The sequence below is a fragment of the Austrofundulus limnaeus genome, unplaced genomic scaffold, assembly GCF_001266775.1.
Source record: "Austrofundulus limnaeus strain Quisiro unplaced genomic scaffold, Austrofundulus_limnaeus-1.0 Scaffold35, whole genome shotgun sequence".
Classification (NCBI taxonomy): Eukaryota; Metazoa; Chordata; class Actinopteri; order Cyprinodontiformes; family Rivulidae; genus Austrofundulus; species Austrofundulus limnaeus.
Genome location: NW_013952437.1, coordinates 278,948 through 294,284, shown reverse-complemented (window position 1 = coordinate 294,284; position 15,337 = coordinate 278,948). Strand labels below are relative to the sequence as shown.

The window sequence follows — 15,337 nt, the reverse complement described above, 5'->3', positions numbered from 1 at the left end:
AGCTCTATGTCTATAGAGCTTTCCAGCTTTCACCCCGGAGGAGCAAAAGAGGCTGCATCTTCTGTGCCCCGTACGTGCTCTACGCACTTACATCAGCCGCACACAGGATGTAAGGTCATGTGATCAGCTGTTTGTGGCTGTTGCTAACCCACACAGAGGTAAAGCTCTTTCTAGACAAAGACTCTCTCACTGGATTGTAGAGGCCATCTTGCTAGCATATAGCAGCAAAAACCTTCCAATCCCTCTTTGAGTTAAAGCTCACTCCACCAGGGGTGTAGCGACATCTTGGGCCCTTTTTAAAGGGGTATCACAAAGGCACATCACAAAGGCTCGGTGAAGGGCGGTATCTAACTGAATAATGACMCTGGTGACTCCGAACTTATAGGGTGAAGGCGGAGCCTGTCACCCGACGTTCAACGTCACCACGTCACCGGCCTAAAGACGTGATTAGAGGTGGCTTCAGCCAGGCGCGTGTCCCACATACAACTGTGTGTTGTACTTCGTTCCATTCCTTCAAGGAACCATGGTTATGTTCATAACCTTACGTTTTGTTCTTATATCASGAGTCTATTTAAGAGCCTCCTCCTCTATAAAATAGATCCGGCTCCTGCTCACATCTGTGAACTTTTAACTTCTTGGAGATTTTCTAAACCCATCAGATCTCCTAATTAAGAAGTTCTAATTGACCCTGGCTCTTGTCTGAGAACACAAAGGTTCTGTAAGTTTCTATGACCCCAAACTGTGATCACAACTGAAGTAAAAACCTGCCAAAAGGTTTTTGTGTTGTTTTACCACCTTTGTTTCTTTCATCTCAGTTGTTCTTATTTAGTTGTGTTTATCAGTCTGTTACGTGTGGTATTTTATTTCATGCAAAGCATTTTAGAACGTATATTTGGTCAACATGACCTAAAAATATTTTCAAATTTCTGCTTTTTAGGCTAGATTTTAATGAATTATCCTGAAAGCATGAGCGGTTCCAGGTTTGATTTGTCTTCCAAATCAGGAGAGCTCATTGATATTTGGTCTGAATCTTACTTTTAGTTCAGTCTTTTTATGTCGTTTTAAAGAGGAAACCTCAAGCAATATTCAGAGTTATAAATTAACTAAGTACAAACTTTGTTACTGTACTTAAGTAGAAATTTTGGTTATCTGTACTTTACTTAAGTAATTATTTTTCAGCGTACTTTTTACATTTACTCATTACATTTTTACACAGTTATCTGTACTTTTTACTCACTACATTTTTAAAAAGGTAAGAAGTATAAAGTCGTTACTCCTATTTTATTCCAAGTTGCTATTATTTAAAAAACTATCCTGATAAATTGTGTCTCATGGATAGAGTGAATTTAATTGTAGTTGGATGAGAAGTATAAATATATATACCATTCTGGCACCGTATTAGCTTGTACACAACCCATCACAGCTGCACGCCGTTAGAAAATATATTTTTTGGAGAAGTCACCTCCCAGTAAATGTCATTTTGGAAAATCTAACTGCTTACTTTTACTCAGTACTTTTACTTTTGTGTAAGAAATTTACTTTTGATAATTAAGTACAAAAAATATCAGATAGTTTAAGTCTTTTACTCAAGTAATATTTTTAGAGAAGACTTTAACTTTTACCAAAGTAGTTTTATGATAAGATACTTGTACTTTTACTGAAGTATCACTTTGAGGTACTTTAACACTGGCAATATTTACATTAAAATTTATTAGCTGGAAAAGGAAAAAAGTTTTGCTAGCTTGCAGAGAAAATATAAAAACTGAAGTCTTTTCTGCTCAAAAAAGTGCTTCCAAATATTATTGAATATTTTAGATATTTAATTGAAACAACCCATTGAGAAAGTATTTATTCATCATATTTTGACAAAATATAATTGTTGCAAGTGGTTTAATCAATGCATATAGCTGCCTAGTTCTCCATTTGAGACTCAATCCTGAGTTTGATGACATACTTTAAAAGGTCCTATAAAAATGTAACAATTATCCAGGCTTCTGTACATTTTTGGCTCTTTTCTCCTCATTATATTTCTGTCCAGTATCTGAAAAATGTGTTCATTTCTTAAGTCACTTCATTTATGAATTATTGGAGCAAAAAAGGCTGAACCAATGCTGTGTCGACACCAATATAGAAATTAATTTAAACTAACAGGCAAGGTCCTAGTCAAAACTAAAATAACTGGTAATGTGTTTTCCTGAGTATTTTCATGGTTAGTTAAAGTAGCTGACAAATTATGTAGTTTTTAGGTCTGCAGCTTCCTTACCGAGGGGGCCGGGCTCTGTGGGCTCTGTCTCAAACTCCGGCTCTGAAATCCAAAAGAAAAAACTGATTTCAGGCACAAGTCAGTGTTTAATTTGATGAGTGAACCAGTAACTGTAACGATGCCAACAGGTGGAGCCTTCGTCAGGTTTACCTGGACGGATCACTGGGTCGAGCTGAACCTGCTGCTGGTAGGTCTTAGGAAGGGGTTCAGGATTTGGGGTCTCTGTATGGAGGGACATGTGATCAATATGATATATAAACACTCAGCACAACTTTTTAAAAACCACTGATAATATATCCTTTACCTGAGAAGGAGTAATCATAGTCATCTGTGAAGCAGGAGGGAACAATGTTTAGTTTAATAAATAAACAGAAAACAGCCTCATGTTGAAAACGACGTCATGCAGTTTGTGAATCTATGACTTCATGTCCAAGATATTTATATTTAATAAGAAGCAGAGTGGACAGAGAGTTATCGACATCATTAAACTGCTGCTATGAGTGTGGTAAACAACAACAACAGCTCCTTCAGGCTACGTGACACATCAGAGGCTGATGAGTGATGGAGAACAGATGTTTAAACTCACCCAGGAAGGGAACAGGGTCCTGGTACTGGGCGAGCAGCAGAACTGTTGAGGTTTCAGACAAAGAAAGTTACACAAATTAACAAGCTGTCAAGGCAGTAATGAGAACGAATTGGCTTTTTGTTTTGGCGCCGTTAAAAAAGATTTTTAATTTCTCTGGGAATTAAGGTTTAGCCACTTTATTTATTTATTTGTTGTTGTTTTTTTTGACAAAAAAATTTTAGCCAATTTTTAGTGTCCTGTTAAGAGGCAGTTTCTGAGTTTTCAAAGGCAAAATGAAGCACACACAAGTGATTATCTAAAGTGTTGAGCCGTTAAAACACTAAATCAATCAAGAATGTAAAGATGTTTTGAGGAAATGATCAAATATATCCATAAAGATGCTCAATTTTATTAAAAGATGCATTGCAAAAGTTCAAAAGGAACAATAACGAAATTAAAAACAATCAAATGTCTCTGTGACCTTTTCTTAATTTTTTTGCTTTAAACTGCAAAGAGCGTGCAGTTATTCTTTAATCTGTGTACCACGCTGCAGGGGGGAAAATTAAAATACAACACCACTTCCATAAAAGTTGTGAGGTTGTATAAAATGTAAAAAAATAAAATAAAATAAAATAAAATAAAATAATAATAATAATAATAATAATAATAATAATAATAATAATAAAATCCAGTTATTTCCAAATCTCATAAACCCATTTTCACAACAGAACCATGAGACAGGACAGGAGATCATCTGCCTATCAGGATTCAGCCTCTCTGTTTGAACCATCTCTGGAAATGTTACTGATTTTTTAATGTTTATTCTGGAAAATAAACAGGTTTATATGGACGCAGCTGTGTTTGTTGAATCTGCCGTAGTCTCCAGGCCAGGCTAGGTCACTAGCTGGCGCCGGGATTTTTGTATTTCATTGACATGTAGAAATGCACAGACACGTCAGCCTCAAGCTCATAAACATCCAAAACTATGACGTTGGACCTAAGATGAGGTTGGGTCAAACCTACAGGGCCGGCCCGTGACTTAGGCAGTGGAGGCAAATGCTGAGAGCGCCGTCCATAGAGGGCGCCACGAATGTGGGAATGAAAAATATATATACTTTAGGACTTTTTTTATCAGAGTATAATTGATTTAGTCTGTGGAATAAAATACAAAACTATTTATTTGGTATGTGAATGTATATAAATTACCGTATTTATTTATGTATAATACGATCTCAAGTATAATACGATCATCATTTTTGAGCTTAAAAAGCATAAAAAATCTAATCACCAATAACCCGTGTATAATACGACCCCCTTACTTTATGGATTATTTTTAGGGTTAAATTTCTAGTATTATACATGAATAAATACAGTAGTAACGAGATGGCACCACCTGAAATCTTTAGGGCACCAAATTGACGGCTGGCCCTGATACTACATGCTGAAAAGAGTGAGAAGCACAAGCGGCACTGTGCTAACCACCATTATTCTGCTGTTATTTATTAACGTGCAGAAAAACGATTGACTGCAGCCATTTGTGACGCGCACTCGCATTTTCCAAAAACATTCCAGACCTGGACTCAAAAAGCTTTAGTTTCAGAGAAAACAGACACTGTTTTTATCAGCCAAAAGGCAGCGAACAAGTTAAAAAGTGTCATGTTAACTCAGCCCCAAATGCTCTTTTTTTCAAAGGTGTATAATAATCCATATTCTGGACTATGGCTGTGCGGGTTTTGGGGACTCGATTCTTCGGGCTCATTTTTCAGATATTCACACAAGTGCATACAACACTCATGGCTTCAGAAACACACCCCCCTAAACTTACTTACTCCTCTGGCTAATAAATGTGCTCTATGCAGAGTTTTTTTTATAAACCCCGTGTGTCTCATTGTTGATATAATATGATGTTTTTTCCCTCATCTTCCCTTGTGCGATTTTTAGTTTTTTTTTTAGGAGGGTAGCCCCTTCTCATGATGTCTTCATGAAGATGATKCTTGCTCTGCGCAGGGTCAGTGGGAGCATGACCCAGAGCARCTGTTCTCCCATGTTTGTTATGTTCTGTCTTCTTCTGAATGGGTGTTCTGAACTGTAATTTCATTGTGCTCTTTAAAACGACAATAAAGTTCTATCTAATCTAATCTAATCTAATCTAATTGTAAAAATGCATTAACAGAAAGTAACTGGTAAAAATTAAAATGTTCACAATAAGTGGAAAAGTAAAAGTACACTCTAACAATAAGTGTTGAATTTACTTAAATAAGTTAAGAATAAACAATTCCTTTCATGATGAGTTCCCTCATATTTAAGTGTGTAGTGTGTAACTAGGTGTTCAGTTTTAAAATAAAGAAGCAAACATATAATTTTTATGTTTTGAACGTAACAAAGTAAAAGTTTAAATTTTAAGTACTGAAACAAAGTACTATATTACACCTCAGCTTTTTTATATTCACTGACCTGCTCACAGCTGTTTCTTGTTCATAACATGTTTTACTCCTTTTGTTGCCCGCCCCATCTTATRTGAGATGTTTTCTGCCTCTAAGTTCAGATGTACCTCACAGTTTTTGTGTGGACTGTGGTGCAGTTACCTGGCATGCAGATCAGTAGGAGGACTCTCATGGTCGCTCTGGAAGGTAGGCTGACTTTAACCCTGAGGATGAACTGACATGAAAAGGAAGAAAGTACTTCTTTGGGTTTGGTTCRCTCCTCCCTTTCCCTCCTGCCCTCTATCACCTTCTCTGCCTCCCCCCCACTGCTTGTGCCCTCCTTCACCCCATCATCCTCCCCCCACTGGCCTCAGTGAGCAACAGAGGGAGGAAAGAAAAGAAAAAGAAAAAAACCAGCAGCAAGAATGTGACACAGATGAASAACAATCTCGTTGGGGTTTTTCCCTACTTTTTCCTCACTGCAGCAGACGGTGTGGACGCTGCATTCCAGGAAAGGAAACAGAAGACCACTTAGACCCCCACCCCCTACTCCTCCTCCTCTTGTCCAGTGAGCTTTCTTCATCCCTCCCTCCTTTGTCTCTGCATCCTTCATTTCCCTTCTGTCCCTCTCTCTGGTCATTTCCTCCACCCCCCCCCCCCACACACACACTCATTTTCTTTGTTCCACTCCTGTGTTCAGTTATAAATGGCATGTGGGCAGAACGTTGCAAAAAGTAAATCTATTTATTTATTTATTTCCATTCTAACGTTCATTATGAGTCTTATTTTTAACCCAATTTGTTTCAACTTTWGCTGGAAAAACTTGAGCCAAAACAGACAACATTCAGCTGTGATTTGGTGTTTTTTTTACACATGGAGTCTGTAACACAGCTTGGATGAATAAATGTGTTTCTGTCTGCAGCAGCACAACACACACACACACACACACACACCATTCGTCATGTACATCACAGTGACTATTGGAAACCATATGCTTTTCATAGCAAACATCTGGGAGCGATTAGCCCCCCCTCCTCTAACTCTCCCCGTCCAAACTTCCCTTTTAGGTCACAGGGACCCTTCAAACACACAAACACTCTGGGGACAGAAACAAGAGATGCTCTGCTGTCATCCATTTGTCTTTAAGGAGTCTATTTCTGTTTAAAAGAGAACAATAAAAAGAGCTGATCTAAACCATCTTGCCATGAGGCCTCATTAACCCCCAGGAAGGAGGAGATTTCTTCTTTTTCACTGGAGTTTTCCTTCTCTGCAGGCTTCACTGTGAGCTCCTTTTCCTCCTCCAAACACAGCTCCACATGTCAACACGCGTTAACATAAACACTCATTTTCTTTAATCTACGTTAATCTTCTTTAAAAGCTCACGATCTGTGCATGACTTTTTTTAATCCCAACTCTGATGTAATTAAAACCAGTAATATGCAAATTAAATTAAATTTTAAAAAATCAGATGAACTCAACCAGGTTTTTTCTTAAATATCTTACCTAATGTTTGACTCAATTAGCTGTGACCTCCACCAGCTCTGATGTGTCCTGTGAATGAAGGAGGATCCTGCAGCGCCACATTGTACCTCCCTGCATCTGCAGTCTCCTCCTCCACCAGCAGCACCCCCTCGTCCCAACAGAACCAGCCCCCAACTCACTGTGTAACTAGAGATGGATGGAAAACTAAACAAATGTGTGAAAATACTTTGAAAACCTCATCCTAAAAGCAAKGTTTGTGATGTCTGTTCTGTTTATTTATCTCAAGGAAATATATAWATACAGCGGGTAAAATAAGTATTGAACACYTCACTATTTTTCTCAGTAAATATATTACTAGAGGTGCTAATGACATGAAATTTTCACCAGATGTTGGTAACAACCCAAGTGATCCATACATACAAAGAAATCAAACCATAAATYTCCAGAAATGAAGTTATTTGTAATAATGTGGAATGGCACGGGGAAAAAGTATTGAACACATGAAGAAAGGGAGGTGTAAAAAGGCATGGAAAGCCAAGACACCAGCTGAACTCTCTCAGTAATTAGAAAYCAAGCCTGCCCCTTGTCAGTGCAAATTAATATCAGCTGGTTCAGTCCCAYATGATGGCCAGGTATCACACAAGAAACATCTGATGATGGGTAAAAGTAAAGAGCTCTCTCAAGACCTTCACAACCTTATTGTTGCAAAGCATAATGATGGCATCGGTTACAGAAGAATGTCTAAACTTCTGAAGGTTCCAGTGAGCACTGTTGGGGCCATAATTCAGAAGTGGAAAGAACATTATTTCACCATAAACCGACCACGACCAGGTGCTCCTCGCAAGATTTCTGACAGAGGAGTGAAAAGAATTATCAGAAGAGTTGTCCAAGAGCCAAGGACCACTTGTGGAGAGCTTCAGAAAGACCTGGAATTAGCAGGTACGWTTGTTTCAAAGAAAACAATAAGTAATGCACTGAACCACCATGGCCTGTATGCACGCTCACCACGCAAGACTCCACTGCTGAAGAAACAGCATGTTGAAGCTCCTTTAAAGTTTGCTGCACAACATTTAGACAAGCCTGTGTAATACTGGGAGAATATAGTCTGGTCAGATGAGACCAACATTGAACTGTTTGGATGCCAGAATACACATCATGTTTGGAGGTCAAATGGCACTGCACATCAGCCCAAAAACACCATACCAACAGTGAAGTTTGGAGGTGGGAACATCATGGTGTGGGGCTGTTTTTCAGCATATGGTACTGGCAAACTTCAAATAATTGAGGGAAGGATGAGTGGAAAAATGTACAGAGACATTCTTGATAAAAATCTGCTTCCATCTACCAGGATGATGAAGATGAAACGTGGCTGGACATTTCAGCAAGACAATGAGCTAGTAAGTTCAGGTTAGTTAAATTTTAGTAAATATTGTGTTCCTTATAAAGCTTTTTTTATTTTATTTTTTTAGAAATTGCCTTCAATGAACATTACCTCACAGATTTAACAAATAAAACTCTTTAAGGAACATTTGAAGGTTATAATTGTTTTTAAAAACAAAGCATCAATGATCTTGTGTAAACCATTATCAATCTTTTGGTAAGAGACATTAGGAGCTGTTAAGAATAAACAGGTCACATTCTGCTTCCTGCTTCTTCTAATCTTTGGTTTTCTCGAAAAATAATGTTTAATCAGTCCATCTTTGATTTTGAATTATATGACACTCAACTTTTTGTATTCCCCTTTATGTAAAACAATAATTAGGTGTAAAACAGATGGTTAGCTTATTTGAACAATTTAAATCCATGCCAGATAAATAATCKCAGTAAATCTCTACGTAACTGTTCCTTCTGTATGTTTTCATAAAATAAATGCAATTCATCTCAAAATCCTTTAATTGCAACTTTTTACTTTTTGATTTACCAATATGAGTTTGTCCAATAAAAAAACAAATGAACAAAATCCTCTTAAAAGTTTTGATAAATGTACTAAAACTTTTGCAACTAAATCCCTGTACAACAGTGACATCTGGTGGTCAATGAATCATCCAGAGAATATTAGCAGATGACGGATAAACGGCAAATGAAAACAGCTAAAGACATTTTAGTTACTTATTTCCCATCGAAACAATAAGTGTTGTTTATTCTYGAGGAATATTTAAACAGTTCGGCTGTGAGACAAATAACAAATAAGAAGCTGACAAATTTTCCTCACACAAAAACAAAAAGCCTCATTTTTACTTTACTGTGAAGCAAAATGTCTTCCAAGAGTCCAAACATCCACACAGTAGAGTTGGAGATAAAACCTCTGGTAGTTTAGGTAAAACTGACACAGACACGCACAGACACACACACCTCTCCAGCATTCATTCTGTAGTCCTGCACTGTGTGACACCCAGTCTTCTGATGGCAGCTCTAACAGCGGTCTCTGCTGTCAGAAACGTGCGGTGTTGAAGAGGACAGACGCTCAGGCCCATCAGACCTCAAGGAGCATTTTAAAAATCAACAAATAATTTAAACTTTAGAGTTTGATGAGAAGACYTCAGAGTGTTTCAAACAGCCGCTGCCTTCTTCTCCTTGTACGTGGCCATCATCTTCTTGATCTCAGCTATCGCCTTTCCTGGGTTCAGCCCCTGAGAGCAGAGACAGACAGAAAAAAKAGATAAATGCTCACTGAGGGGAACATCATCCATGCTTACAAACAACAAGAACCAGAGCAGGTAAACTGTACTAAAAGAGGATATAAGGCAGCAAACATCTTTGTACTAAAGTTTGAGTTTTCTGAATCAACATCCTGAAGAAGCTCAGTGGTTTTATTTCTATCTAATTCCAGTTTAATATTTTGGGAATTCATTATTGTTGATTCCTGAATACCTGCAAATGAAAACTGAAGACTTATTATTGTTATGTTTAGTTGTCCTGAGCTCAGTGTCTAATTTCAGATGTAAAAATTTTCAAATTAAAAGTTTTAAGTCCAAATTTTAGTCATATTCATCATCATCTATACCATATAAACATTCCTCATCAGCTGCAAATTCGTACATAAATAAATTTGCAATCCTGGAATAAGCAAGAAACTATTGATACAATCTGTGCACACAGTCTGTTCCTGTAAGTCAGAAATAAAGCAAACAGCTATGACTGTTCAGGTCACCTTGGGACAGGTCCTGGTGCAGTTCATGATGGTGTGGCAGCGYTAAAGGGAGAAAGGGTCCTGCAGTTTGGACAGACGTTCCTCTGTGAACTCGTCTCTTGAGTCGATCATCCAACGGTACGCCTGAAACACAACGACATACGTTACTCAGGTACAAGACCATGTTCTGGACCCAAAAAGAAGAAAACAAARCCGTGTTGTGTAGGTTTTAAACATACCTGCATGAGCACAGCAGGCCCGAGGTATTTGTCTCCGTTCCACCAGTAGCTCGGACAGCTGGTGCTGCAGCAGGCGCACAGAATACACTCATACAGGCCGTCCTGCACAAGAAACAACACACAGGGAGTTCATCGACCTCAGTTATCCTCAAACACTGATAGTTTTAGTCGTTGGTGCSGCACCAGCTTCTGTCGGTCCTCCACAGACTGCAGGTACTGCTCCTTCCCTTCGTTTGACTCGTCTRTCTTCTTCAGGTACGGTTCAATAGATTTGTACTGAGCGTAGAAGTTACTCATGTCCTGTCAACGCAACACAACAAACACAATCCAAGTAAGTCTTTCAAACTTTCCACACGTAAACKAACACATATAACTCCAGATAATCCAACCATAAACAAAGCTACTTGTGTTGACTCGTAATTCATGAAGTTTTACTCACAGGCACCAGGTCCTTGACCACGTACATGTGTGGTAGAGGGTAAATCTTAGTGGGCTTGCTCAGGTCAGGATCAATCTTGTTGAGACAGGCGAGTGTGTTTCCTCCATTTATGTTCATGGCACAAGATCCACAAATACCTGATTGATGCAAAACAACAGTAGCATTTAGGACAAACTCTGCAACAATCTGAAGAGAAAAAACKCATTTCAGTGACAGAAATGACTTGAATGCAGAGAATTTCTTTAATAATTGCACTTATATAAAACTGACCTTCTCTGCAGGAGCGGCGGAAGGTCAGAGTGGCATCCATCTCATTTTTAATCTTGATGAGGGCATCAAGAACCATTGGACCACAGCTAGATCAAGAAAATTACATTTTTTTTCTCGATACGCAAATACACATCCAGAAAGAGACAAAACTCATGACACTGTTAATAGATCATGACACAAGAGACCAAAGTTTGGCAATCTTCTTATCATGTGATCAAGTGTTTTAACATGTCTCCTTACAGAGAACACTGCATTCATCCTCATCTCATCTACTAGTTGTGATATTTTGCCGGCAACTATTTACAGGTAGAACAGACTTTGTCAATCCACTCAACTGTACGGAGCAACAAGGTCTGGTGTGCAGCTCAAGTAAATGCAGATGTAATAACTAACTCATAATTAAAACAATACATCGGGAAAACTATAACAGAAGATTTAAAAAAGAYGCAACAACTACACATGCAATGGAAATCTAATATTATTTTTAATACATTGCATGAAAATAATGCTGTATGGAGTTATGCAAGTATTATGTAATACTGTAAATACATTGCCTGGATAAAAATAAAGTTGCCACCAAAAAAAAGGTCACACCAAATAACAGATTAACTGAATTAAAACCCAGGTTCACTGACACATTAATGGCCTAAAAATGTCTTTGATGTTTTCTATTGTTTGTCTGTTGTTCAAAGTTARAAATAAAGACTAAGTTGAGACTTTAGTTTAAATGAGGGCAASTTGTGAGAACTGCTCAGTGGATGGGATCTTGTGATCAGAATCAGCACCTCCAAATCTAAGGCCAAGGTCCTCAATCATGAAAACACTGACTGATCTCTACGTTAGGAGTGAGGTGTGGTCTCCAGTGGAGGAGTTTGTATCTCAGGGTTTTGTTCATGAGTGAAGGAAGAATGGAAAGTGAGATTAGACAGACGGATCAGTGCCGATCTGTTGTAGTGAAGAGGCATGTCAGACTGGGAGGAGACGCCAGGGAAGACCCGGGACAGTCTGATGAAATAATGTCTCTTGGCTGCCTGGGAGCACGTTAAAGTCCTTRCAGAAGAGCCTGAAGAGGTGGCTGTGGAAAACGATGTCTGGATCTCCCTACAGTCTGCTGCCTCCACAACAAGCAGATAATGGATGGGGCTGCTCAATTTAACAAAAAAAGGCAAATAAATAAATAAGATGGAGCACTTACGTGTTGAGGTCAATCTCGTATGTCTGCATATGGGGTTTATCTCCTGGTGTGTCTGGGTCCCATCTGTACACCTGAAACTTCTTTATCCTGGGCTGAACAGCTGGAGCTGCAGCTGTCTGGGCGTACCTGACCGCCTGAGTCAGTGTTCAAGAGATCAAACCAACAAAGATTAGACAGTCACTGTGTCCTTGATTTATAACCACACACTGAAGTTTTCTGTATTAGCTAACGAGCTAAGTTATTTTCAAAACCCAATGAAACATTTTATTTTCARAACGTAACTTCTTATGGCTTAAAATGGCAGAGCAACGTCAACCTCTAAATAAATTAAATTACACAATAAAAACGTGCAGTTTAAAGCGCTCTAACTTCAACTGAGACAGACTGAAAGCTAAGGGGAATGCTAACAACAGCTACAGAAAAGCTAGTCTCCAGAACATAGACGAATTCCGTCACAGTGTGGCGTTTCTCCAGAGTGACGTACAGCGACAGTACAGRAGTCAAAACGGAAAGTGTTTGGTTTGTTTATGCGACAAACAGCTTACCAAAACTCCCGCTGAGGAGCGAAACGCCAAAAAACCACATCGGCTCAAGGACGTGAAACTAGCAAGTGACATTTTTAAGCTTGCGTTTCTCTTCTCTGACCTCCACTGTCTGCTATCCCAGCATCCAACGCGGCAGCGTCACCGGTCCCTGAGGGAGCGCGTGGTTTGTTGATCTATGTGTCCCGACCATAATACATTAAAAATGGCTGATTGACTTGTTTTTTTATACATTCTTTACAATTTTCGTTTACTCGTTATATAAATGTAAACCGATTTTAAAAGAGCTTTGTCTTGTTGAATGACACCGCTTACAAATTCCTGTTTTTTTTTCTCTCTCTTCCTGTTCTGGCACAAGCGGGAATAAAAACAAACMCACGTTTTGTCTGCCCTTCTGCAGCAGCGGGACGTGCTGCCTACCGCCATTAAACAAAAGAAGAAGAAGAAGAAGCAGCGGCATGATACAAACAGGCTCTTCCGAGTGCAGTCATTTTTAATCCAGTGTTTCTATTTCTAACGAAATACATTCTGGTGGAATAGACTGACGGGTAGGACAACATGGTATTTCTAACCTTGTCCTGTTGGAACCGCAACCGTGGACCATGCAGATACTTTAAAGTCCAGGCTCTTCTCAAACATGCGCGGGTGAGGGCTCCGTCTATTTCTAGCATTGATGAGTTTTTTTTAATCGAACTTATCAAAGGTTAAATACTGATGTTGATTTTTTTATGGTGCGTGGTGATGTTTTGTGACTACTTCATTCGGCTAGTTACTTTAGCTCTAATTTGTAGCTGACATTTTCCTGTCGCTTCTCCCTGAACAGCACTTCAGAGGGAGGCGGAATCGCTGCTACTCTTTAGCTGTGAAAGCTGTCACCAGGGCGTTTGTGAACGCTACCAAGGCTCGAAGGCTTAAAAAACGTAACATGAAGATGGTAAGACCCTAATGTTATGGTTTGATTACAGCCACGAAGACCTGTGTGGTGTTCAGGGTGAGGTTTAACCATGCTTATATTTTCATTGATTAAAGGAGCTAAAGGATCACATGTCCTTGGTGTGGAGTCTGATTTATATCTAAATGAATATCACGAAAATAGAGCCTCAGAATACTATAAATACCAAGACCCATTTAATGAATACAGACATTTCCAGTGATTTGTAACAAAGAGGAAGAAATTGTGTTATAATAATGTGCACCATATATTGAGCAACTTTGACCTCTCCTGCATATAACTAAGTGAAGCTATTTGTTTTCCAGCTGTGGGTTACTCGCATCGCAGCAGCATCACAAGAGCACGCTATGAAGTATTGCACCCTCGTAGCAAACCTCACAAGGGTGAGTGTTATTGAGTGTTTCTGCTCTGCACCGGTCACTGTGGTGTATAAGCTGTCACCTCATTCTGCTCATTCTTCCCCTCCTTACAGAGTAGCATTAAGCTCAACCGCCGTATCCTCAGCGAACTGGCCATCACAGAACCTCGGACTTTCCAGTCACTTGCAAAAATTGCATATGCTCGACGACAGGAAGGCTTCCGGGCAGCTTTGGGTGATGGAAAAGAGCCTCCCGGTGTTTTCTCACGTGTCTTGATGCAGTAAAGGAATTCCTACAGCTTCAGAGCCCAACTTGCTGTAAGAGGAGAATTGTTGGATTGTTGATGTGGATTTTTACATAATCATTAAAATTTTCAGATAAAATGTATTTAAATGGTATCCTTCAACCATCCTTCTAACAGAGATCCTAACACCACAGTGTTGGTTTGCATAACTTTGAGCTAATCTGTGGACATTTTTGCTTGATGTTTATTTTTTACTGTAATTATCATCCAAAAGCAATGCCTCTATTAAAAAAAACAGCTAAACGTATTCATCAATGATCACAATAAAGCTGACAGCTGTATCCAGAACATTATGTAGCATGCCTTCAGTTATTTTCTTTCTTTAACCTGGTCTTGCCTACAGAAAAACATCCCTCCTGATTATTTCCAGTATCATAGTAGAAGAAGTGATCGTTTATCTCTAAAGCTGGAGTTAAATACTCAGTTTTAACTTTTGATTTGATGCAGAATGTTCAAGCAGTTGGGCTTTTTTTTCCTGTGAAAATAAATCAGTTTTTGTTTCTTTCAGTGAGCTGATTCTCTCAATGTTCAGTTCAATAAACATTTTGAAATATAGTTGGTGTTTTTGTTCTGTTCATGATTGTTTATTTGCAGATTACGCTACCTCTTGTGTTACGTATTAGATCTGAGTGTTTGTGCGTTATAAGACCCCAGTAATGTCTGTTTTGTCCTTCAGTGATGGACAAATCAGTCCCTATGGATATTCGTATAACTGTTAAAGAAATCACAGCAATAATTACGCTTAACAAAACATTGATAGGATTGTTAAAAAAATTGTTATATTTTATTAATCTTTATTGAGATTTTTAAAAATGCACAAACTTATAAAGCAGATAAGGGGAAAACCAATTGTTCTTGACAAAAAATAAAAACAAAGATGTACATCAAGAGMTCATCTAAATGAATGTAAATTAAATGCATTATTGGTATACAATAACGTTTAAGTAATTATTAATTAGTAGTAATGCAAAAGTAAAAAAACATTCTTGTAATCCTGGCTGAATCCTTGAATTAATTTCAGTCAGTCCTGATATTCGTTTCATTGCTCAGTCAGAAACGAGAAATCTTTATTCATTTATTTAAATTGTATTTTTTTTATAGTTAAGAACTAGTTTTTGTAATTTTGTTGTTCATATTGGAATTAGACATGCAAACACACACACACACACACACA

The 15,337-nt window shown here is 38.4% G+C and overlaps 3 protein-coding genes across 4 annotated transcripts in view; 1 reads left to right on the top strand and 2 right to left on the bottom strand.

Moving 5' to 3' along the window:
- Window positions 1-6,853, bottom strand: part of mfap2 (microfibril associated protein 2) — a 12,329-nt gene extending 5,476 nt beyond the window's left edge. Inside the window, exons 1-6 of one of the 2 annotated variants that reach the window (XM_014006364.1) lie at window positions 6,755-6,853; window positions 5,414-5,486; window positions 2,850-2,891; window positions 2,568-2,591; window positions 2,414-2,485; window positions 2,264-2,305 (exon numbers count right to left, since the gene is read on the bottom strand). In XM_014006364.1, coding sequence (XP_013861818.1) covers window positions 2,264-2,305; window positions 2,414-2,485; window positions 2,568-2,591; window positions 2,850-2,891; window positions 5,414-5,444 — 211 coding nt within the window. In that variant the 5' untranslated portion in view covers window positions 5,445-5,486; window positions 6,755-6,853. The remainder of the gene's footprint in view (window positions 1-2,263; window positions 2,306-2,413; window positions 2,486-2,567; window positions 2,592-2,849; window positions 2,892-5,413; window positions 5,487-6,754) is intronic. The other variant, XM_014006365.1, reaches the window with a different exon arrangement.
- Window positions 6,854-8,608: 1,755 nt separating this feature from the next.
- On the bottom strand, window positions 8,609-12,670 carry sdhb (succinate dehydrogenase complex, subunit B, iron sulfur (Ip)). The gene is given in 8 exon segments (XM_014006357.1): window positions 8,609-9,363; window positions 9,885-10,007; window positions 10,103-10,204; window positions 10,286-10,402; window positions 10,542-10,678; window positions 10,812-10,897; window positions 12,007-12,140; window positions 12,552-12,670. Coding segments are annotated over 8 exon segments (852 nt in total). The 5' UTR covers window positions 12,624-12,670; the 3' UTR covers window positions 8,609-9,282.
- A 273-nt stretch (window positions 12,671-12,943) lies between these two features.
- On the top strand, window positions 12,944-14,718 carry mrpl20 (mitochondrial ribosomal protein L20). Its single transcript, XM_014006361.1, has 4 exons — window positions 12,944-13,193; window positions 13,372-13,482; window positions 13,806-13,883; window positions 13,973-14,718. The coding sequence occupies exons 1-4, from the start codon at window positions 13,107-13,109 to the stop codon at window positions 14,141-14,143; spliced, it is 447 nt and encodes a 148-aa protein (XP_013861815.1). The 5' UTR covers window positions 12,944-13,106; the 3' UTR covers window positions 14,144-14,718.
- The last annotated feature ends 619 nt before the right edge of the window (window positions 14,719-15,337 follow it).

Excerpts from the sequence above, each read along its gene's own strand:
- mrpl20 (XM_014006361.1), top strand. The coding sequence starts at position 13,107 with ATGGTATTTCTAACCTTGTCCTGTTGGAACCGCAACCGTGGACCATGC. Across the intron at positions 13,483-13,805 it reads AAAAACGTAACATGAAGATG|CTGTGGGTTACTCGCATCGC; the intron begins GTAAGACCCTAA and ends TTTGTTTTCCAG. Across the intron at positions 13,884-13,972 it reads TCGTAGCAAACCTCACAAGG|AGTAGCATTAAGCTCAACCG; the intron begins GTGAGTGTTATT and ends CCCTCCTTACAG.